Here is a 24066-nt window from a genome sequence, read left to right as displayed (position 1 = left end):
TCTCCAGGTCAATTCTAGTGGCCTGCACCATTTGACAGGATATCGTGATATCTGGACTTACTCCAAAATATATATTTTGTCTGTAAACAATAGAGGAGCATATTGAATTGTTATTGGGCTGAAGACAACTGTCCACGCATGCTTGGAACATGGGCACTCAGATCATTAAGCATAAAGTGGCCCATGATTAGGATTCCCATTGTAGGAAAAGACATTAATCAGGGCCAGGTTTCAGTGAAGAATTACAAGACGATTGCTGTTAAGGAGCAGAAGATTGGGTGATCTCATGGAACGGAATGTGAGATACAGATTTTTGCAACATCTTGTACTAACTTTCAGTGGGATGGCATACCCTACAAGTGTCCACTTTGGGAACAGGAATCAGATGATTTTTGCATCTAAGTTATCAGGAAGATACATTCTGATTAAATCAAAGAATAATGGCTCAGATTCACGTAGAGCAGCGTATATTTGAGCGGGCGTAGCGCATCTCATATGCGCTACGCCGACGTAACATAGAGAGGCAAGAACAGTATTCACAAAGCACTTGCTCCCTAAGTTACGGCGGCGTAGCGTAAATGGGCCGGCGTAAGCCCGCCTAATTCGAAGTAGGAAGGTAGTGGGCGTGCTGTATTAAAATAAAGCGTGACCCCATGTAAATGAAGGGCCGAACGAACGGCGCATGCGCGCGCATGCTCAGAATCACGTTGCATATACTCCCTAAGATACGATGGCTCAATGCCTACGACGTGAACGTAACCAACGCCCAGCCCCATTCACGTACAACTTACGTAGACAACGTAAAATATGACGGCTGTTCCGACGTCCATACCTTTGCATGGGATGCGCCTCTTATATGGTGGAATAACTATACGCCGGATGTACGCCTTACGTAAACGGCGTAGATTACAGCGACGGACGTAAGTACATTCGTGAATCGGCGTATCTAGGTCATTTACATATTCGACACGTAAATCAATGGAAGCGCCCCTTGCGGCCAGCGTAAATATGAGCCCATGATACGATGGCGTAGGAGACTTACGTCGGTCGTATGAAGCCAAAATTCAGGCGTATCTTATTTGCTGAATAAGGCGCATAGATACGACAGCGCATTCGTGTACTTACGCGGCGTATGAGTAGATACGTCGGCATAAGTCTTTCTGAATTCGGGCCAAAGAGTTCTCCTAATAGAGCTATCATCTCACGTGTGCCCTTCTATATGTATTCAGTGATACTTAAAGTACAGTATATCTATAGTCAAAGTTTTTTAGAATGGTGAAGGATTAGTATTTGTTATTGCTGTCTGTGTTCTTGCTGGGTGGAGAGATTTACCTTCTTCATTTATCCTGGTGACCATTGCCACTGGGACAGATTTTTTGGGGAATCCAAATTTTTACAGTTGTCAACAGAACAGGTGGTGAGCTGAAATGTTAATTTAACAGCTGTCTAAGAGAGGATCCTTTATACAAAATAGCTGTCAATGAGAGGATCTTTTAGACAAAGGGCCAGTTCACTGCCTGATAGAGTTTTGTGGGGCTGAACTGTGGCCAATAGAATTAAAAAGATCTCTGTGTCAGTGGTCAGTGGGAGTAATAACGTCCCCCGCATTAGTAATAAATGCCTCACCATTGGTAGTCAATGGGAGAAGTAAATGTGTTGGTGTCATTGGTCATTGAGAAAATGCCCTAACGTTATTGGTAAGTAGGAGTAATATATGTCCTGATGTCAGTGGTCAGTGGGATTAAAAAATGCCCCAATGTCAGTGTGACGGAATGCGGTATCAGATCCTTGCCCTTCTCAGCAACTTGTGACAAAGGACTGTGGCAAGTCTCACACTGTGCTCTCACTTACATAACATTGCCACTCTCAGCTGCATCCTGCACAGAGATTTTACAGCTCACGGAAGCACAACCTAGGTGCCAGCAGCCTTAGAGCGATTGTCAGTGGGTTACGTTAATTAAGCAAATAACCCTTTAAACTGCCACCACCACCTTTTTACCGAGAAGGAGGAATCTCACAATCTTAGCAATAACAACAATGATTTTAGAATAAGGCAACTTTCACAATGGGGTGGGGGGTGGGGGGGCTTTAGCAATAAAGCATTGTTAACTTTAGTAAGGCTTTACCGCTGTTATAGCATAGCTTTTCGGTCGCTAGTGGGGGAATTTTTAACCCCCGCTAGCGGCCGAATAAAGGGTTTAAAATGCCCACAAAGCACCCCTCCCGACGCGCTTTGCAGGCACTTCATCAGCGGTGCCCATTGATTTCAGTGGGCAGAGGCAGTGTATGAGCGGTGTAACATCCTGCAAGCGCATCACCCCGGTGTGAAAGCACTCGGGCTCTTACACTGGGGCTGCAGGGGAAGCGTTTTTCAGGTGTTTTACAGGCACTATTTTTAGCCCAAACGCGCCTGAAAAACTCCCCAGTGTGAAGGGGTCTAAACCTCTGTAACACACACTGTTATCACAGACAGATATTGTATGTTCAGAGATTTATACTACAGTAGCACTCTTTTTTTAATTTGCAGGGTTTAATATTGAAAAAAGGTGAAAATGGTGCAACAAATATTTACAGAAAAAGGGTGTTACAAAGAAAGACTGCTAACCAGTCTATATGGGATTTTTATTACTACGGAATTTACGATAGGAGGAAGAGCTGCAAGTGTCTGGTAAAACTTCAATCACTCAAGCAGGCAAGCCCGACAGTTTTATGGGCCCTGAGATGTGTATTGAAATATTGATAAGAGATGTCTGCCTTGTAACTAAGGATTGTGAATTGTATGAATTGAAAGGAGGAGGTACGGGTAGAGAGAAGAAGGTCCCTGTGGTATGGCTTCTTATGACAAAATGGCATGGAAGACTTGTGACCTGAGCAAAATGGCTGCCACACACACAGCTAATTATGTGCCCAGTACGCACAACCATTATAGTCAGTGTTCAGTGAGAGTATTAAAGGTCCTTGTAACAGTGCCCTATCACCAGTTAGTGGTCTTTGGGAGAAATGGTGCCTCTGAGTCAAGGAGGCAAGAAATCAATTGGAGATGGAATCCATGTGAAATTTAAAACAGTTTATTGCTGATAGAACATGTAACAAATACATAGAACAAACGTGAAAAGTCGTCAGAATGGCCAAACGCACTGTGGTTGTGCCAGCAATGGAGCCAAAGATTGTGGAGAAATGGCTGTCCCATTTCCGTGACCATTAGTGTTGAGCAGAATATGCCATATTCGATTTCGCGATATATCTCGAATATATATTCGAATATTCGAGATATATTCGCTAAATTCGAATATTCGTGATATTTTATCGAAAGTAAATTATTGCGATTTTTCGCTATTGCGAATGCGAAAATAATTGCGATTTTTTGATAACTGCGGTAGGAGCACTCTGATTGGCTCAGAATATTCGTGATATTTTATCGAAATATCGCAACATGCGAATGCGATATTTATTGCGCAATTTCGAGAAATGCTGGAGGAGCGCTCTGATTGGCTCAGAATATTCGTGATATTTTATCGAAATATCGCAACATGCGAATGCGATATTTATTGCGCAATTTCGAGAAATGCTGTAGGAGCACTCTGATTGGCTCAGAATATTCGTGATATTTTACAATACAAAATAATTGCGAATATTCGGCAAATGCGGAAGGAGCACTCTGATTGGCTCAGAATATTCTTGATATTTTACAATACAAAATAATTGCGAATATTCGGCAAATGCAGAAGGAGCACTCTGATTGGCTCAGAATATTCTTGATATTTTACAATACAAAATAATTGCGAATATTCGGCAAATGCAGAAGGAGCACTCTGATTGGCTCAGAATATTCTTGATATTTTACAATACAAAATAATTGCGAATATTCGGCAAATGCAGAAGGAGCACTCTGATTGGCTCAGAATATTCGTGATATTTTACAATACAAAATAATTGCGAATATTCGGCAAATGCGGAAGGAGCACTCTGATTGGCTCAGAATATTCTTGATATTTTACAATACAAAATAATTGCGAATATTCGGCAAATGCAGAAGGAGCACTCTGATTGGCTCAGAATATTCTTGATATTTTACAATACAAAATAATTGCGAATATTCGGCAAATGCGGAAGGAGCACTCTGATTGGCTCAGAATATTCTTGATATTTTACAATAGAAAATAAAAAGTGTTTTGCATTGGTGGTGATTCTTTACTCTATCCATCTGTCACAGCCGTTTGTCAATCAAACACCTTGAAGATTGAACACGTTCATGCTGCATGCTTTGGACTTTTTTTCACTTCACATATCAAAGACATTTTTATGAAAGATTATTTTTCTATTATTGGGACTATATTTCTTTATATATTTGTTTCACTGTGTATTTCACAAGTTATTTGCGCTTGCTTATTTTATAATTTGCCCACATGTCTTGTCACTAGACATATTTTTTATTCTTGTAGAGCGACTCCATTTTCTGTCTTGTATTAATTTATGTTGTATAACATTTTTGAGTTGCTGCTGTATTCTCCCCTTTTTTAAGGTATGCGCAATTTTTTCCTTCTTACAAAAAATAATAATATCAAACATACAAATATTCATAACAGAAACATACACAAAGCCCCCCCCTTTTGCATCAGAGACAATCAGAGTTCTCCTACCACAGTTATCGAAAATTCGCAATCATTTTCGCATTCGCAATAGCGAAAAATCGCAATTTTTTTTTTTTCAATTTGGCAACATAATAGGATCGCCTCAGCTTAGCTACTCGGCCCAGGGTCTCTAATCATACCAGCAATGCTTTTAGACGTCGATAGGATGTGATCTGTTTTAAAAATCAAATTGAAAAAATGCGAATATTCGGAATTGCGAATATTCACCGCGAAATTCGAAATATAGCGCGATTTCTCGAATATGCTATATTCGAGTCGAATATTCGCAATGCGAATATTCGTGAGCAACACTAGTGACCATAAACTCCCGGATCCTCCCGTGCTTTTGGCCTGGCGAGTCCAAATAAACGCTGTACTAACACTATATAAAATCACTAACATGGGCTGTAACTGCCCACAGAAGTTTGACAAAATCTGGGCAGCATGGGTGGAGGCTAGACACCTTACAACTTGAAAAGCTCCAGATTTTTTTTTTCCTCTGTGGCTTTGTGGATCAGAGACAGTTTGATTCAGGGCTGCCTTTCTAAAGGCGACATTAGTGGACCATGCCTGCGCAGTGTATGTTGGCATGACTGCCATCAGGGGTTCACATGGAGGCTTGACAAGGAAGGAGCACCATTAAGTGTCATTTGTCATTCAATGTGAAGGGTACAAAGCTGTACATTTGCATAAGTATATGTAAACTAATTAAATACATTTAGATATCTAACACACAGTGTGTCCCAAACAATCACAATGTTTTATTTTAAATAAAGTACTATTTGGACATTTATTGACATTTATTTTCAAACATTTTTGTATATAAGCACTGCCATTTTCATAGTAAATATGACCCTAAATATATGTAAGATTTGAATTGTTGTGTTGTCTTTTTCAGAATTCTCTTGCATACTTTCGCCTCTCCTCTGAAACCAACCCGGTTATCCTAGTGAATAAACGTCTGGATTTTGATGACGCTCCTAATGTAAATCTGAATCTTACTGTACGGGTAAGGTATTATGGTAAATTATTATAACAAAAAACTATTATTTTATGCAAATTACTGGAGCACCTAAACTTCCTCCCTTTGCATACAGTCATACATTATTCTAGGTGTGGTCATTCTTAATAGTGAGTCTCAAAAAAAACAGTTCTACATAGGAGAGCCCACCTGTTCTTCTCATTATGGAGGAAGGGGAAGGAGGAGAATTTAATTAATGAACCAGGGCCACAGTTGTTGTTTTGTGAATTCTTAGAATTAACCACTTCCGGACCGCCGCACGACTATATATGTCGGCATTTTGAAGAGGGATATCTCTTGCTGCCATAACCCAGATATCAGGCGACTGTCCGGTTTACGTCAATGGTGGTTTATGTGGCGGATTCACTGCGAGATCACCGTTTTCGGCGGCGGGAGAGGGCCCCCCTGCTCCCCCCTGGTCTTTTTGACCCCAGATCCCATATTTTTATTTATTTTTTATATGTTAAAAGGGTTTATTAAATGTGTACATTTGGACACAGTCATGATAATAAAAACATTTGAATCTCCAGTCACAAGAGTAGAAATACATACATACAGTTACAAACACAACATTGCAATTACAGTTGTACATAACAAGGACATCTGTATATGTTGAATACTGACGCGTTTCGATCCCTGATGCGGGATCTTCTTCAGAGGATTTGCTGTAATGGAATAAGTAATGAATTTAAATTCTATACCTAGGTGTATGCCCAATGGTTAGAAAACAAGAATATATAGTTACCAATCAACTGTGTTGTAGGAACAGTATTCGTAACTGGAGTCCCACCAAATATGTTAAAAAGAGATTCCGGTGGTCTCCCGGCCGCTTAACCTCCCAGAACGTGGTGCCGCCAAGCCGTGTGTGACTTGCAGAGAGTCATGCTAGGGAGAGAGGCACCCCTGGGGGCGCGCACGAGGGTACGATCGGCACCTATAGTGAAGCATCAAGGGCGTTATTATAGGATGCATTGTTGATGTTTCCATACAAATTGTATTAGTTTGAAATGGTATATGGATGGACCAACAGTATACAAAAATATGCCCTAAACATTTCTATATATTGGTATGTTGTAATAAAGTTGCTTTTGCTAATTGGTTAGTGTTAACAAGGATAGCTTAGACCAAGGTTTCCATTATAAATCAAATTCCCAAGGATCCCAGGTCAACCTTCCGCCAAGATAGCGTCCAAGGAGGGACGAACAATAGGGGAAAAGTTACCAAGCGGCCTACAAGGAGTCACAGGTAATGGAGGAAGGAATCCACATGATGGTCGGCATGGAGGGGAAGGGAAAGGGGGAAAAAAGGGGAAAAGGGAAAAGGGAGAAGGGAAGGGAGAGAAAGGGTTTCCCGCACCTAGGCTAAGTATATAATTAAAAAAAAAAAAAGCTTTTGTTAGATATTGGGATAATATCAATTGATATATTAGTGTGTTACCAAGAGGGAGCGAGCAGAAAGGGTGTATCACAGAGTGAATGTTACTGAAAGACTGAGGCCTCGTACACACGACCGAGGAACTCGTCGTAAATGAAACATCGTTTTCCTCGACGAGTTCCTTGTTAGGCTTGTCGAGAATCTTGACAAGCTTTCTTTGCATACACACTGTCAAGACAAAATCCCATCGTTCTCAAACGTGGTGACGTACAACACGTACGAAGGCACTATAAAGGGGAAGTTTGATTCCACTGGCGCCACCCTTGAGGCTGCTTTTGCTAATCTCATGTTACTGCGTGTTAAGTAAAAGTTTGGTGAGAGACGATTTGCGCTTTTCAGTTCGTTACAGCGTGACGAATGTGCTATCTCCATTACAAACCCTACTTTTACCGAAGGTGCGCTCCCATCTCATACTTTATTCTGAGCATGCGCAGGTTTCTAAGCATACACACAAACGTGTTTCTCGTCGTAAACCAGCCCGACGAGAAACACGACAAGGAAATTGAGACTCCCGACGAGGAAAAAGAGAACTTGTTCTCTTTTTTTCTTGTCGAGTTCCACGACAGTTTTCTCGATGAAAAACCTACACATGACTGTTTTCCTCTGCAAAAAAGCTCTGCCACCAAGTTTCTTGATGGATTCTGTTGAGGAAAACGGTAGTGTGTACGAGGCCTCACATGCGGAACTGGATCCAAAAACGTGCACATGAGTGGAACCAGATCTCCAAACGTATTAGTCATATTTAGTCTGCCATGCCCAAATGGATAGGCAGATCAAGGATGGAAGAATCTTGCTTATAAATCATAACATAATGAATACTTATGTGTTTAACATGAAAATATTGAGCCATTAGGCACCAAGAAAGAAGGGGGGAAAAGGAAAAAAGTGAAGGAAAGGGAACCTGGGGAGTGAACCCCAGGGGGGAGGGAAAGTGACAGGGGAAAAGAGAGAAAATAGAAAAGTGGAAGAATGTGGAAAGGGGGGGGAGGGAAGGTGGTGAGAGGCAGTGAAAAGATAATGTGAAGGAGAGCTGCGGTTGGGAAGAAAAAAGAAAAAGGGAAAAAGCGTGAGTTGGATGTGTGGGATGTGAAGGAATGTAAGTGAGTGAGTGTGTTTTTGACCCCAGATCTCATGATTTTTTCTATTACAAGGGATGTTTACATTCCTTGTAATAGGAATAATGCTACGTACACACGATTGGTTCATTCGATGAAAACAGACCGATGGATTTTTTCATCAGATATCCGATGAAGCTGACTTTCATCAGTCTTGCCTACACACCATCAGTTAAAAATCCGATCGTGTCCAACACGGTGACGTAAAACACAACGACATGCAGAGAAAAATGAAGTTCAATGCTTACGAGCATGCGTCGACTTGATTCTGAGCATGCATGGATTTTGGACCGATGGATTTCCCCACAGACGATTGTTTTTTTCTATCGTTTTTTTAACCATCAGAAAATTTTAAAACAGGTTATATTTTTTTCACCGATGGGAAAAAAACGATGGGGCCCACACACGATCGGTTCAACCGATGAAAACGGTCCATCGGACTGTTTTCATCAGACGAACTGATCGTGTGTACAGGGCATAAAAGTGACACCATTTTTTTTTAAAAGAACAGTGTAAAAAATTTAAATAAAACGTAAAATAAATAAGATTTTTTTTATTTTTAAACGTGCCACCGTCCTGCCGAGCTTGCGTGCAGAACGCATACGTGAGCATATGAAAACAGTGTTCAAACCACACATGTGAGGTATTGCCGCAATCGGTAAAGCGAGAGCAATAATTTTAGCCCTAGGCCTCCTCTGCAACTCAAAACATGCAACCTGTAGGATTTTTTAACCTGCCTGGCGGTCTTCCCGAGTCTGACTCGGGGTTAGATTTTCCTGCTGCGAGCGGAAACCCCGAGTCAGACTCGGGCTTGCCTCGCTAGATCCACAGGCACAAGTTACTTACCTTGTCCCTGGATCCAGCGATGCCACCGCGCTGTGTGAGCGAGTGGGACCTCGCTCGATTCACACAGTGCCTCCGTGTGACGCCGATCTCCGTTCCCTGCGACGTTACGACGCACGGGGACGGAGAACGGCGCCAAATTCAAAAAAGTAAACAAACACATTACATACAGTATACTGTAATCTTATAGATTACAGTACTGTATGTAAAAAAAACACACACCCCTTGTCTCTAGTGGTCTGCCCAGTGTCATGCATGTCATTTTATATAATAAAAACGTTTCTTTCTCCCTGCAAACTGTAGATTGTCCATAGCAACCAAAAGTGTCCCTTTATGTCAAAAATAGTTTTAGATCAGCTAAAAAACAGCGATAATAAATTATAATCACTTGCAGAATTGTGCGATAGAGATTTGTGGGGAAATTCGTCATAAAAAAAAAAAAATAATGACAGCAACAATTCTGCAACTGAGCAAATTTCAGTGATTTTGATTTGATTACATTATTGAATAATTTTTATTATAATTATATTATTATTTGTTATAATTATTTATAATTATTTATTATATTATAATTTATAATTTTGTTTTTAAAAAAATGTCATACCTGGGATGCCTATTAGAATCTTGTTTGGTCAGATTTAAGTGAGTTATTTCTAAAAATTACAGACCTACAATATAAAACGCCAAATTTCCTTGCAAATAATGGTACCGCTTTTAGCATGTTTTTTCTGACAGAATCATACCGCCAGGGAGGTTAAGCATCGCCTATGGAGATTTTTAAGGGTAAAAGTTTGTCGCCATTCTACGAGCGGGCGCAAATTTGAAGCATGACATATTGAATATCAATTTGCTCGGCCTAACATTATCTTTCACAATATAAAACAAATTGGGTCAACTTTACTGTTGTCTACATTTTTAATTCAAAAATGTTTATTGTTTCCCAAAAAAGTGCGCAAATGCGGTGTGACATAAAGTATTGCATTTAATGTATAATGTTTGGGGGTTCTAAGTAATTTTCTAGCAATAAAAAATGAAAGAGACTCAGTCCTTAAGTGGTTAAATGACCACGAATGATAAAGTAGGAAGTGAGATTGTTTTTTTAAATGCAATTGCCCACCAATGCTTGATTGTAATTATAGAGGGCCTGTACTTGCCTTCAATGGGTGTCTTTTAAAAGCTAAGCGAATGTTATCCAGGCCATACACAGAGAGAATGTCTTTCCTGGCTGTAACCTGTAGATTTACTCGATTCCCCTATCAACACAGACAGGCCCACCGAGCCATTGTGTTCTCCGGGAGAGGGGGTGACGTCCCCACCAGTAGAAGACTGATTATTGATAGGGACTGTACCAGCCGCTAGCGATAATCACATGCAAAATCCAGCAGACTGGATGGTTTGAATCTCCTGCTGAACCGGCACCCTAATGTGACAAAAAAACAGACATGTACCATTTTTTGGCTATTAAATGCAAATGAATTGCTTTAATGTACTGGGTTGCCATTCAAAATGAGACAAATATTAACATCTTTAGATATTTTTATTGGTAATGGACACCAATTTTACATAACTTCTGGCTGTGTGTAAGTACTGTATAGGTGTATAGGAACACAAAAATGGCCACACAAAACAAAAAAAAACAAAAAAAAACATAAAAAAAGCACAACATAAATATCTGAAATACAGGTGTAAAACGGTTAGGATGGCATTGGAACAAAATATATATGACAAAGTATATACAGTATGAAAAATGATATCTGCCAGATTTTGCATTTTCTGTCCTTTTCATTGGTAAATGCTCATTATCATGAACAGATAGGTTAGTTTCATCAGTACAAAACAGACACAAAGTGCACTAACATCATAAAAAATCCTCAATAAAATAGTAATTTACCTTATACTCCCAGAGTTACTTGGTATAAGCTCGTGTACCATAAAATCCATTCAAGTGGCAGCACTCAGACAAATAGTCATAGACATCCATCTCTCGAACGCAGAACACTGACCACTCGGTGCTCTTATATCTAGTGTGGTCAATGTTTAATAGGAAAGCAAAGGGACTGGCAGAAACACCAGGGATTTCACACAAAGGGAGCAATACAAAAAGAACAGGATACTTTTTGATACAAATACATGCAATGGGCACATTTCAGGAATATGAAATGTTTGGTTTACATATTCCTTAATAAAATTGTATTGAGGATTTTACACAATGCTGGTGCAATTTTTGTTTCCCCAGTCTGGAAGGAGCTGCAATGCTATGGATATTCAGTAATTTATGAGAACCACATGGACTGAAGTGACCCAACTAAATTTGTAACTTTTTAAAAGAGAAGTATGGATTTCGGTAAAAAATTTTAATAAAATTATACTCACCTAGGATCCAATTCTACATCTGTTCCCCCGCCACCTGTAAGACTGAGAACTGAGTGATCAAACACCACTGATCACTCAGCTCTCTGTTTTCAGGCTGCAGAGAGCTGGGACTGTCATTTACCAGCCCACTGCTCTGTCCCTCCAGTGCTCACTGGAGCGCTGAGCTGTGAAGGGACTGGCTCTTAGCGGCTCACTGACAGACTGAGCAAGCTGCCGATCCAGGCTTCTGGGTGAATCCCAACCATATGGTCAGGATCTTTTCTGAGCCGGCTCTGTGACATCAGCCAACAGTGGGCTTTAGTCCGCTGTCGGCTGAAAACGAGCCACAGGAGTGCAGAACAAACCGGTTTTATAACAGCTGCAGCTTGCTCAGTCTGTCAGTAAAGAGATTTTAAGAGGACTATGGGGAATTGTTGACAAACAGACCAGAATGCTGTCAGTAGATGATTTAGTAGTCACACAACAATGACCATCATGAAAACTCCAAAATAATTGCTAAAACAAGGCAAAATTCCCACCTCCCACCATCCTCATCCACATTATTGCTACACCTGTATGTATGCATGTATTAACTAACAGTCAATAAAATACATTTCACATAGTAAAAGTGCAAAAACACTGAAAACTCACAGATTTTACCTTTGAACATACCATTTCAGGATAGGCTGGATCCTACAGAACGTCCTATCCACAGCGCTACAGCAAGCATAATGATCGACATAGTAGACGTAGATGATAAACCGCCGTTCTTCATGCCATGCACAGCGATCTCAACAAAAATATGTATCAACTATGGCTACACAGGCAGCGTGACCAGGACTGAACAAGAAGTGAGTGTTAGAATTGATGACACAGTGATTGTATGTCTTTATAGTAAGCTACTGAAGCTTAGGTGGTTTTTGTCTCAAGATATCCAAATCTGAGGGAGACATCATTATAACTGAGCAATTTCCCTCAGCTTTCCAACTGTCTTGTTTAGTAAGACGCCTCATGTGATGAGAAGCAGTGTCAGTTGGTTACAGTAAATATAAACACTATGCCCCTTTCACACAGGATGTGTCCAGTCTGATCAGCAGGGGATCTGTGAACAGAATAATTGCTGAATCAGAGAATAATGGAAACTATATCACTTTTCGTGTCCTCAACTTTTTGAGTTTTCCAGCCCCCATATTAGATTTAGATCTTAACGGACTTGTGTCCACTTTCATCTGCTTACCTCAGATGTGTCATGTGTAGGTCCATAAAAACAGAAAAGGACGCAGACTTTTTCCATTCTTTTTCCAATCTAGATGGCCTTGAAGGTAATCATATGTAATAGCAAGTCTGTCTATATCTTACTGACCATAGTCTTAACCACTTAACCCCCGGACCATATTGCTGCCCAAAGACCAGAGCACTTTTTGCGATACGGGACTGCGTCGCTTTAACTGACAATTGCGCGGTCGTGCGACGTGGCTCCAAAACAAAATTGGCGCCCTTTTTTTCCCACAAATAGAGCTTTCTTTTGGTGGTATTTGATCACCTCTGCGGTTTTTATTTTTTGCGCTATAAACAAAAAAGGGATTTTTAATACAGCTTACCTGTAAAATCCTTTTCTTGGAGTACATCAAGGGACACAGAGCGGCATATTCATTACTATGTGGGTTATATGGAGTACCTTCAGGTGATGGACACTGGCAATCTTAAACAGGAAGTGCCCCTCCCTATATAACCCCCTCCCATAGGAGGAGTACCTCAGTTTTGTAGCAAGCAGTATGCCTCCCAAAAATGGTCCCCATAAGAGGGGTGGGAGCTCTGTGTCCCGTGATGTACTCCAAGAAAAGGATTTTACAGGTAAGCTGTATTAAAAATCCCTTTTTCTTTCTCGTACATCACGGGACACAGAGCGGCATATTCATTACTATGTGGGATGTCCCAAAGCAATGCTTTACTGAGGGGAGGGAGAAATTTTCCCAAGACACAAGGATTTAATTCAGAGATACTCTCAAATAATAATAAATCCAACTTAGTCGAGAAAAATTAAACTTAAATTTAAATTTTAACTCAAGGGTGCCCCCGATTCTGAGGGTCTTAAATCGCAGCCTGCAGCACTGCCTGCCCAAAGGCTGTATCTGTATTCCTTCTTACGTCCAACTGGTAAAATTTAGTAAACGTGTGGACTGAAGACCAGGTTGCCGCTTTGCATACTTGAGCCATAGAGATCTGATGGTGTGCTGCCCAGGAGGCGCCCATGGCCCTGGTAGAATGAGCCTTTACTGACAAAGAAGGAGGCAACCTCTTCAAGCCGTAGGCCTGAGTAATTAACTGTTTAATCCATCTCGAGATGGTGGATTTTGCAGCTGCCTGCCCTTTCTTGGGCCCATCTGGCAAAATGAACAACACCTCTGTTTTCCGAATCTTCTCTGTAGCTTTAAGATAGGCCTTCATGGCCCTGACAATATCCAAGGTATGCAGCAACCCTTCCTTTCTGGAAGTGGGCTTCGGAAAAAAGGATGGTAATACCAAGTCCTGATTCAGGTGAAAACTGGATATAACCTTTGGTAAAAAGGAAGGATGAGGATGGAGAACCACCCTGTCCTTATGCAGAATAAGATATGGCTCCTTACAAGATAAGGCTGCCAATTCTGACACCCTTCTGGCAGAAACTATGGCGACCAGAAATACCAACTTTCTTGTTAGTAACACCAAAGGAACTTCAGCCAACGGCTCAAAAGGTTGTTTCTGTAGAGTTGACAGAACAAGATTCAAGTCCCACGGACAAAGTGGCGACTTCACCGGAGGATTAATACGTAAGACCCCCTGAATGAAGGTCTTAACCAGCGAGTGGGTGGCCAGCGGCCTCTGAAACCACACTGACAAAGCTGAAATCTGTCCTTTGATTGTGCTTAATACCAGGCCTTTATCCACTCCTAGCTGGAGAAAACTTAACACTCGATCAATGGTATACTTGCGGGAAAGCCATTTCTTGGACACCAGCCTACGTAGGCCTTCCAGACCCTGTAATAAATCACCCTGGAAACCGGCTTTCTAGCCCTGATCAGGGTAGAGATTACCTGCTTAGACAGCCCTCTACCCCTGAGAATCAGGGATTCAGCCGCCAGGCCGTCAAATTTAGATGCCGTAATGCAGGGTGGAGGATCGGGCCTTGCGAGAGTAGGTCTGGCCGTAGAGGAAGCGTCCAAGGATCTCCCACTGACATCTTTAGGATTAGTGAGTACCATGCCCTTCTGGGCCATGCTGGAGCTACCAGGATGACTGGTTTGTGCTCCACCCTGATCCTGCGTAACAGGCGGGGTAGCAACTGTAGCGGGGGAAAGGCATAAAGAAGTTTGAACTGATGCCAAGGGCACACCAACGCATCGGTTCCGCAGGCCATCGGGTCCCTTGTCCGGGACATGAACCTGTCTAGTTTCTTGTTAAACCTTGATGCCATGACATCCACGTCTGGCACACCCCACTTCTGGCAGATTGTCCGAAAGACCTGGGGATGTAGAGACCATTCCCCCGGCGACAGAGTTTGGCGACTTAGGAAGTCCGCCTGCAGGTTGTCCACTCCGGGAATGAATATTGCCGATATGCAGGGTACATGAGCTTCTGCCCATAGAAAAATTAAGCTCACTTCTCTCTGAGCGGCGCGACTCCTGGTTCCCCCTTGGTGGTTTATATATGCCACAGCTGTGGCATTGTCTGACTGTATCCTCACCGGGGACCCCTGCAATTTGGATGTCCATGCCAGGAGGGCTAGCCGAGCCGCTCTGAGCTCCAGGATATTGATGGGCAGCTGCTTGTCCGCCTCCGCCCAAGTACCTTGGCGAGTGTAACCATCCAAGACCGCTCCCCAGCCCATCAGGCTGGCATCTGTGGTCACTATCTTCCAGGCTATGGGGGTGAAAGATTTTCCCTTTAGCAGATTCTGAGGGTTTAACCACCAACCCAGACTTTGCCGGACTCTTGATGATAGAGTTAAAGGAAACTCCAAGGCCTGGGCCTTCTTGCTCCAAGCTGTGAGAATGGCTGCCTGTAGGATGCGAGTATGGCTCTGTGCGTAAGGTACTGCCTCGAATGTGGCCACTAGCTTGCCTAGTAAACGCATACATAGGCGAACAGTTGGTTCTCTTTTGCTTAGAACCAATCGAATCAATTCCTTGATAGCTTTGACCTTTACCAGGGGCAAAAATACCTTCTGCTGAGCCGTGTCTAACCTCATGCCGAGATATTCCAACTGTTTTGAGGGTTGAAATGCTGACTTTTCTCGGTTTAGGACCCAACCGAACCTCTCCAGGTACTGAACCGTGAGGGCTACTGCTCGCTCCAAGCAAGGAGGCGAGTGATCTATGATTAAGAGGTCGTCCAAGTATGCTAGGACCGTGACCCCTTGGATTCTTAGATTGGCTAGAATTGGAGCTAGGACCTTCGTGAATACCCGGGGGGCCGTAGCCAGCCCGAAAGGGAGCGCCACAAATTGGAAGTGACGCTGAGCCACCGTGAAGCGTAAAAATCTTTGATGTGGCTGAAAGATAGGTATATGAAGGTAAGCGTCCTTTATGTCTATAGACGCCAGAAAGTCGTCCTTCTGGAGCGCGGCGGCTGCTGACCGAACGGATTCCATCCGAAATGACTGGACCTTTAGGTAAACATTTAGACTCTTTAGGTCCAAAATTGGTCTGACATCGCCGTTGGGTTTTGGTATGACAAACAAATTGGAGTAGAAACCTAGCCCTTTCTCTTGGGCTGGTACCTCTACTATCACGCCCTGGCGAAGCAGACGATCCAATGCCGCTAGCAACAAGGCCTTTTTTGCTGGATCGTTCGGAACCCTTGATTCCTGGAAATGAGGTGGAGGAAACTTTTGAAACTCTAATCTGTAGCCTGTGGCCACAGATGACTGGACCCATTTGTCGGGGATGTTGGCTTCCCAAACCTTTGCAAAGAGACAAAGCCTTCCCCCCACTCGAGTGAGTGGGGGCGCCCCTTCATAAAGCAGACTTAGGGGCTGGCTTTGTTGGTTTGCGATACCATGGTTTCTTGCCCCCAGGGGCCTGTCCCTGCGACTTATTGTTAAAATTTGATCGCGCAGCAGGCCGTCGATACTGCCTGGGATTTGAGGGTCCCGGAACAGGAGAAAGCTGCCTTTTGAATGCAGGACCTCGGAATTTCCTCTTGACTGGTAAAAGGGTACTTTTGCCACTTGAAATAGTCTGAATGTATTTATCCAGATCCTCTCCGAAGAGACGCCCCCCATGGAAGGGAAAACCTGCCAGGAGTTTTTTGCATGGGGGCTCGGCCGCCCAGTTTTTTAACCATAAAAGTCTCCTCATATGCACTAAAATTAGTGACAAACGAGACGCCTGCTGGATAGAATCCTTTATAGCATCTACCGCAAAGCATAGAGCTCTAGGAATATCAGATAACTCCTCTGCCTGCTGGGCAGGGATGTCTTTAAGCATCTGCTTTGTCTGGTCTTTCAAAGCTTGACAGACTCCGATAGCAGCCACAGCCGGCTGAACCACTGCTCCTGCCGTAGCAAAGGAAGCCTTCAAAAGTGTCTCTAACCGTTTATCGACCGGGTCTTTAAACATTTGTATGTTTTCCACTGGGCAAGTTAATGACTTATTTACACATGAGATGGCTGCGTCCACAGCTGGGAGCGCCCATTTCTTAGAAAACTTGTCTTCCATAGGGTAAATCACAGAAAATGTTTTAGGCGGCAGAAAAATTCTATCTGGCCGTACCCAATCTTGAAAAATCAATTCCTCCAACAGAGGATGGACCGGAAAAACTGCGTTGCTCAAGGGCGCTTTTAAAGAGCCCAAAGAGGAAACTGCCCTAGCCTGAGGTTCTGGTAGGGGCAAGTTAAACGCCGAGCGGACCATGTCTGTCAAAGACTGAACCCACAGACTCTCTGCTTGGGAGGCTGAAAATGGTTCGTCCACAGTAGACTCCTCAATCTCTGAACCTTCTAGGTTCCGGTCCAATAGATCCTCCTGAAATTCTACTTCCTCTGAAGAGAGAACTTCCGCATCTGAGGATACACATTTAGGTGAAGGGGATCTAGTCCGCTTCTTGCCTGGAATGGAATTAGTGATCATAGCTGCTAATCTTTTTTCTAGCCCTCCCAGGGAGGCGGCTAGCATGTCCTCCGTGACAAACACAGGGTTGGGTGGATCTGGGCTAGCCTCCGCACCAGACCCCCCTACTGGCTCAACCAAGGCAGCCACCACTGGGTCAACAGGTGGGGAAAGTACTGGCATAGCCTGACTTGTTTCCTCAGAATCCGAGGGGGAACCATTTTGTTTTTTGACCCCTTTTGTACCTCTTGATCCTGAGCCTTTGGGAGCCATGGTACAATACCGAGGTACCCCTGCTACACCAACTGACAGGTGTAGCCAGGAGATAATCTAGGGGTTTAGGGAACAGCAGTACTACTGATGTCCAAAAACCTGGTGGGGAGCCCAGTATGTGCCAGTATTTATTTATTTTTATTTATCTTTTTTTTTTTCAAAGAAACCTCTTTTTTTTTTTTTTTTTTAGAAGCACTACTGTTCCCCCACAAAAAAATTGCTAGTATCCACCTGCTGCATAAGGAATTTCTAGGCTAGACAAACAAAATAGCTAGTTCTGATTTCCAGAACTGCAATACTTCCCTGCGCCACTGGGTGTCACTGTGTATCAGCCACAGCCACTGCCGCTCTGTGTCCTCCTGGTCCGAGCTCAGCTCTTGAATGAGCTGCATAGCATGGAGGAGGGGAACGCCCCTTCCTCCTATGAACGTGCAACCCCGCCCCCCTCCTCGCAACGGCGCGAAAATTTTCTTATAACTCGTGCACGCGCGCGCGCCCGTTTACAGGGGGGGGCCAGGCAGGAGCCATGAGGATGCCGTGGTACCTCCTAGAGGAGAGCGTTTGAGGCTTTTCTGAAGCCCTTCCCAGCTGTCTGTGACACCCAGCCAGGTATGAACACTAGGTAGGTTCAAGACACTTCCTCAGTTCTGGCAAGGTATAGGCCCACAGCCCCCCTTTGCCAACCTAGCGCGCAGCCAGATGTATACAGCAACAGACCAGGGAGATCCAATATTTGGGGAGCCCATCCACAGACCATCCTGTCCCTTAATAGACATAGTGGCCCCAACTGCCAATGCTAGAGCATACACAGGCTAACTCCCCCACAGAAATCCCCTGGAGAGCCTGCTGCGAACCAAGTCCCGCAGGCCCCCCTCTTACCTGCTCCATGCCGCAGGACATTGCACAGCAAGTGGTCCAATCTTCTCCCATCTCCGTGGGTAGCGTACTAGACCTTCAGGCCCTGGGGTCCTGGAAGGTACCCACTGTCCTGGGCCCATACAGCACCCTGGCAAACAGGTTTCTTTAGGCACTAAAAAGGTTCTAAGTCCTGGGCCCAGGGTCCAGCTCTCTGGAAGAGAAGCATTATAGGCAAAAGACCCCCCGCTTGGGGGCCCGGGTACTGTCCACTTTAGCACTGAGGCCGTTGGACAGATCCGGTTAGCCTGCCTTGATCCCAAGGATGCGGAGGCAAAGCTATTCCATGACCAACACCTAAGACACTGGCGAAAAAACTGAGGTACTCCTCCTATGGGAGGGGGTTATATAGGGAGGGGCACTTCCTGTTTAAGATTGCCAGTGTCCATCACCTGAAGGTACTCCATATAACCCACATAGTAATGAATATGCCGCTCTGTGTCCCGTGATGTACGAGAAAGAAAATAGAGCGACAATTTTGAAAAAAAATAATATTTTTTTACTTTTTGCTATAATAAATATCCCCCAAAAATATATATATAAAAAAAAAAAAATTTCCTCAGTTTAGGCCGATACGTATTCTTCTACATATTTTTCGTAAAAAAAAAATCGCAATAAGCGTTTATTGATTGATTTGCGCAAAAGTTATAGCGTTTACAAAATAGGGGGTATTTTTATGGCATTTTGGCAATTGGTACATACTGTGCATGTACCAATTGCGCTTTCTGAATGGTCCGATGGCAGAGAAAGTAGGAGGTGGCTGAACTTCCTGAAGCGAGGTCCTCAGCAGGAGTCAAAAACAGGTACCTGCTCCCCACTACCCCCTGAAAAGTGCCAAATATGGCATTGAAAGGGGAGGGGAAGCAAACAAGCATAGCTTTTCCTTTTGGGTGGAGCTCTGCTTTAAGCCAGGTACACACGGGCCGAATGACGGGAGACATTTGTCGGTTCAAAAAAAAATAGCCGACATTCGGCCCATGTGCATGTTGGTCTGTCCAACAGAATCCGGACGTTTGGCCGGCTTCTGTCGGACAAGCATGCTGGAAAACCATCAGCTGACCGAATCCTGATCCAGTGCTGGTTGGAGTGTTCTGGAGGGGAGGGGTGGGGGCGTCAGAACACAAGAGCTTAGCAGGGGAGATCACTGTACAGTAAAACCTTGGATTGCGAACATAATTCGTTCCAGAAAAATGCTTGTAATCCAAAGCACTTGTATATCAAAGAAAATTTCCCCTTAAGAAATAATGGAAACTCAGCTTCACAACCACAACCATTTATTCATTAGGTCCTTCAGTTTATAGTCCATATGAAAAGATTATAGTAATGTGATAGGTTGTGTAACCATAAAATGTCCATCCACAAATGGAAGCCTCCACAAGAGGATTAGAAGCAAAATCCAGCAGGAGCTACAGAGTATAATAGAGAAGAGAGGCGCCTCTAAGTGTAGCAATATGTTGCTAAATGTTGTACCTTCATTAAATGTAACCATGTTGCTACACTACAGGCGCCTCTCTTCCCTTTTATACCCAGTTGTGACACGATGCTACTCTTATATCAAAACATCGCTTGTATATCAAGTCAAAAGTTATTAGACATTTTTGCTTGTCTTGCAAAACGCTCTTAAACCAAGTTACTCGCAAACCGAGGTTTTACTGTACTTACTTTGCATAGTGGAAAACCCCGTTGGAGTTTATTCTGACTGAAACTCCGATCGTGTGTACAGGGCATAAGATATTGCTGAGCCCATTGAGTCCTTCTGATCTTATTACATCTGTTCTGGTTTGATTTGGGTGGCATTAATCAATTAGTTGGCTTCTTTTAGTTTTAGAGCTTCCTAGCTATACCCCTAGTGGACATTACAAGAAAGTTTCACTCTGCCTGTTAAAGTGGAGGTTCACCCAAAAAATAAATTGTTAACATTAGATTGGGCCTAATTACGGGTAGCAGAATCGGGTGTTTTGATTAAAATCAATGCAGTACTTACCTTTTTTGTGGTAGATGTTCTCCCGCCGCTTCCGGGTATGGGCTGCGGGACTGGGCGTTCCTATTTGATTGACTGCCTTCCGACCGTCGCATACAGCGCGTCACCAGTTTCCGAAAGTAGCCGAACATCTGTGCGCAGGCGCCGTATAGCGCCGCACCGACGTTCGGCAACTCGTGACGCGCTGTATGCGACCGTTGGAAGGCTGACAATCAAATAGGAACGCCCAGTCCCGAAGACCATACCCGAAAGCGGCGGAGAACATCTATTTCAAAAAAGGTAAGTACTGCATTGATTTTAATCAAAACACCCGATTCTGCTTCCCGTAATTAGGCCCAATCGAATGTTAAAAAAAAAAATTCGGGTGAAAAGGTTTCATTCATATTAACATTTGGGAGAGTATAACGCTAGCACAAAGTCTCATCTTGCTGCAGCAGGAAGGATGAGACTCGTGGATGGGGCTGGACAGAACAAGGATTTCTCACTACTGAACACTTAGGCCCCGTACACACGTCCGAGGAACTCGACGTGCCAAACACATCGAGTTCCTCGTCGAGTTCTGTGTTGAAGCCGCCGAGGATCTCGGCGGGCCAACTTTCCTCATTGAACAACGAGGAAATAGAGAACATGTTCTCTATTTGGTTCCTCGTCGGCTTCCTCGCTGAAAAGTGTACACACGACCGAGTTTCTCGGCAGAATCCAGCTCCGATCGAGTTTCTGGCTGAATTCTGCCGAGAAACTCGGTCGTGTGTATGGGGCCTTAAAGTATAACTAAAGGCTTTTTTTTTGTTGGATAGAGTGCAAAGGGATTAGAATGCCTGTCAGTGTCCCAGTTAAGGAGATCCCCCTTTCTATTTGTCCTTTTTAACCAGTATCATTGAAAGTAAAAGTATAGAAAATCACAAATGTTGGGTTGTCCCCAGAAATGTAATAGGGGGGAAATCTTCCAATGGGGGACACTAATTCTGAGGGCCCCCAGGGATTCCCTTAATTTGTAGGGATTTTGTCTCACTTTCTGATTGGTTATGGGACAGGAAGTGAAGGGAAATCTCCTCAGTGAGACACAAATGGCAAAAATAAAAATAAATCTGACAGGGGTTATAACCCTCCCTTACTCTATCCAAAATTGAAAAAAGTTTTGCCTATAGTTTTACTTTAAAGAGAATACAGTTGATGTTTCGATTAATGACCAAGGGGAAATTACACTTTTAGGAGGAGCCTGACTAATGATGGATTAGAATCAGAGCTGTCTTAATGAGAGGGCACACCTGGGCACTGCCCAGGGGCCCCAGCTGCATGGGGGGCCCCTGCACTTTCCCCAAAGCAGCTGGTCCTTCAGCCCACGCTGCCCCGAAATTTGTGGCCCCATGAGGGCACTGAAAGTGATAGATACACAGGGGAGGCAGTCTACCTCCTACCTACTTGATGTCTGTTTACCTGCACTGTGCTCATTGTAGGGGCCCCATAGCATTACTTTGCCCAGGGGCCCATGATGCTATTTAGATGGCCCTGATTAGAATCACTTATATATGTATCCTGTTGTACTGGACGTTTTTTGTATTACTTATTTTTGCTGTAAAGGTAATAACAAGGAAATAATAAATGCATTATTATGCACTTTAGTTCCTTGATAAGAGGAGGAATTCCTGTTACCTGTGTGCCATTTGATGTACTTTAGACTCCCCTTCTATAGCTAACCAGTCTTCATGGGAACATTAGCCATTGTGCTATAAAATGACACAGCTTTGATCTCAGGCATGGGATATCAGGCATGTCTGGTTAAACTTTAATTGATAATTACCTCCATCTGACGTCTGTTGGATTAAATGCCAAAGACTGAACTGCAAAACAATGTGTACGAGTTTACAGTATGCTGGTTAGCTATTTAGTACACTGTAGAAAAAAAAAACAGTATATTGAAGTGTTATATTTTGGAATGTTTCTTTATTTTGAAAATAAAACATAAAAAGTGTCAAGCCAAATCATTTTTCCTATATTTAAAGAGTGTGGGAGGATTAGAGCTCATGCTGGGAACCTATCCAGGGCTTTGTTGGAGAAATTTACCCTCATTTCCTGTTCTGTTGATAACAATTTCCCTGACAGGAAGTAAGAGAAACTCTTTAGCAGCAACACAGACATTAAAAAATGCCTTTCTTTACTTGGGTAGATGAAGGCTAGCACCTTGCAGACTTTCTGTGTTTCATTTGCAGATTTTCAAGCCCTGTGTGATGAAATTGTTGTCAGCAGGGCAGGAAGTGAGAAAACAATCTCTGTTTAATGGGGCCCTAGATAGTAATACAAACCCAGCAGGAGCTCTAATCCCTCCCCACTCCATTTAAATCCTAAATCGAAAGTTTCTGACTACACTTTAATAGGGAAAGATCACTTCTTCTTCCCCAGGACACAAAGGGGGTCTATTTAAAAAAAGACAATTCTGTGAATACCTCAATCATTCTCACAGCTGTCACAAATAATTACTGTATTGCATCTAATATGCTTTTTGCCTCTGATTGTCAGCTCCATCTAGTGGACATAATGCAGTATTTTCCATGAAATACCTCAATCACAAAAATACTGTATTATGGCCACTAGATGGAGGTAAAAATCATAGGCAATAAGTATATTAGTCACAACATTAAAAAAAATTAAATAAACCCCATAATTTGCTAATCCTAATGTATTATTATGAAGGGATGAGATTTGTTGACAGTAGGTAGAGTTTAAGGTGTGTGTAAACCCTATCAATAAAGTTATCTTATTTGCTTCTGTATTGTCTGTTTAGTATACCATTAAAAGCACTTTGTTAAACATTTTCAATAAGTGGTATCTGCCAAAAATCCTGTGAGCTGGACAATCTGTGGTTTCTGACTCAGCTACACTGTTATCAGCGAGCGTTGTTTCCAGGTCTCTTCATGAACTACAGAACACATTCCCCTTATGTTCTGAAAATGTGGAGAAGGGAAGATGTTCTGTAATCCCTAAACACTTCCTATCCTAGAGCAATAACTCTGCTCCACACAAATACAATACAGAGAGCTCTCACCTAAGAACAGAAATTGAAAGATTTTAAAAAAGTCAGAAAAATAAGTAAGTAATTGTGTTGTATATTTATTTTAGACAGGACCTCTGATCCTCTCACCAGGACCTATATATGCGGTGGATGGGGACTGGGGAATTGGTGCTTCTGTTGAATATAGCATCCTCAATGGTAAGCACAAAATGTCTAATGTTTTTCTAATGTTTATCTTCAATAACTGTCACAAAAATAGATTATCAATGGATCTTCCATATATCCAGCAGTTTTTTGTCTCACGGTATCTAAACCATCTCACCCTGTCAGATGTTTTCTATTTTTTGTTTTTTACAACAGTGCATAGGCACGTTTGCAGTGTGTCTGAGGTGTGCTAGGGGC

The 24066-nt window shown here is 43.0% G+C and overlaps 1 protein-coding gene across 5 annotated transcripts in view; it reads left to right on the top strand.

Annotated features, from left to right (window-relative positions):
- Nucleotides 1-24066, top strand: part of CDHR5 (cadherin related family member 5) — a 131188-nt gene that overhangs the window by 68338 nt on the left and 38784 nt on the right. For all 5 annotated transcript variants that reach the window (XM_040328623.1, XM_040328622.1, XM_040328621.1 and 2 more), the window contains exons 6-8: nucleotides 5530-5640; nucleotides 12077-12247; nucleotides 23772-23862. In XM_040328623.1, the coding sequence (XP_040184557.1) occupies nucleotides 5530-5640; nucleotides 12077-12247; nucleotides 23772-23862 (373 nt within the window). The remainder of the gene's footprint in view (nucleotides 1-5529; nucleotides 5641-12076; nucleotides 12248-23771; nucleotides 23863-24066) is intronic.

This window comes from Rana temporaria, chromosome 11 (assembly GCF_905171775.1).
Source record: "Rana temporaria chromosome 11, aRanTem1.1, whole genome shotgun sequence".
Classification (NCBI taxonomy): Eukaryota; Metazoa; Chordata; class Amphibia; order Anura; family Ranidae; genus Rana; species Rana temporaria.
The sequence above is the reverse complement of the archived record's forward strand: the minus strand, read 5'-3'. Positions and strand labels throughout refer to the sequence as shown.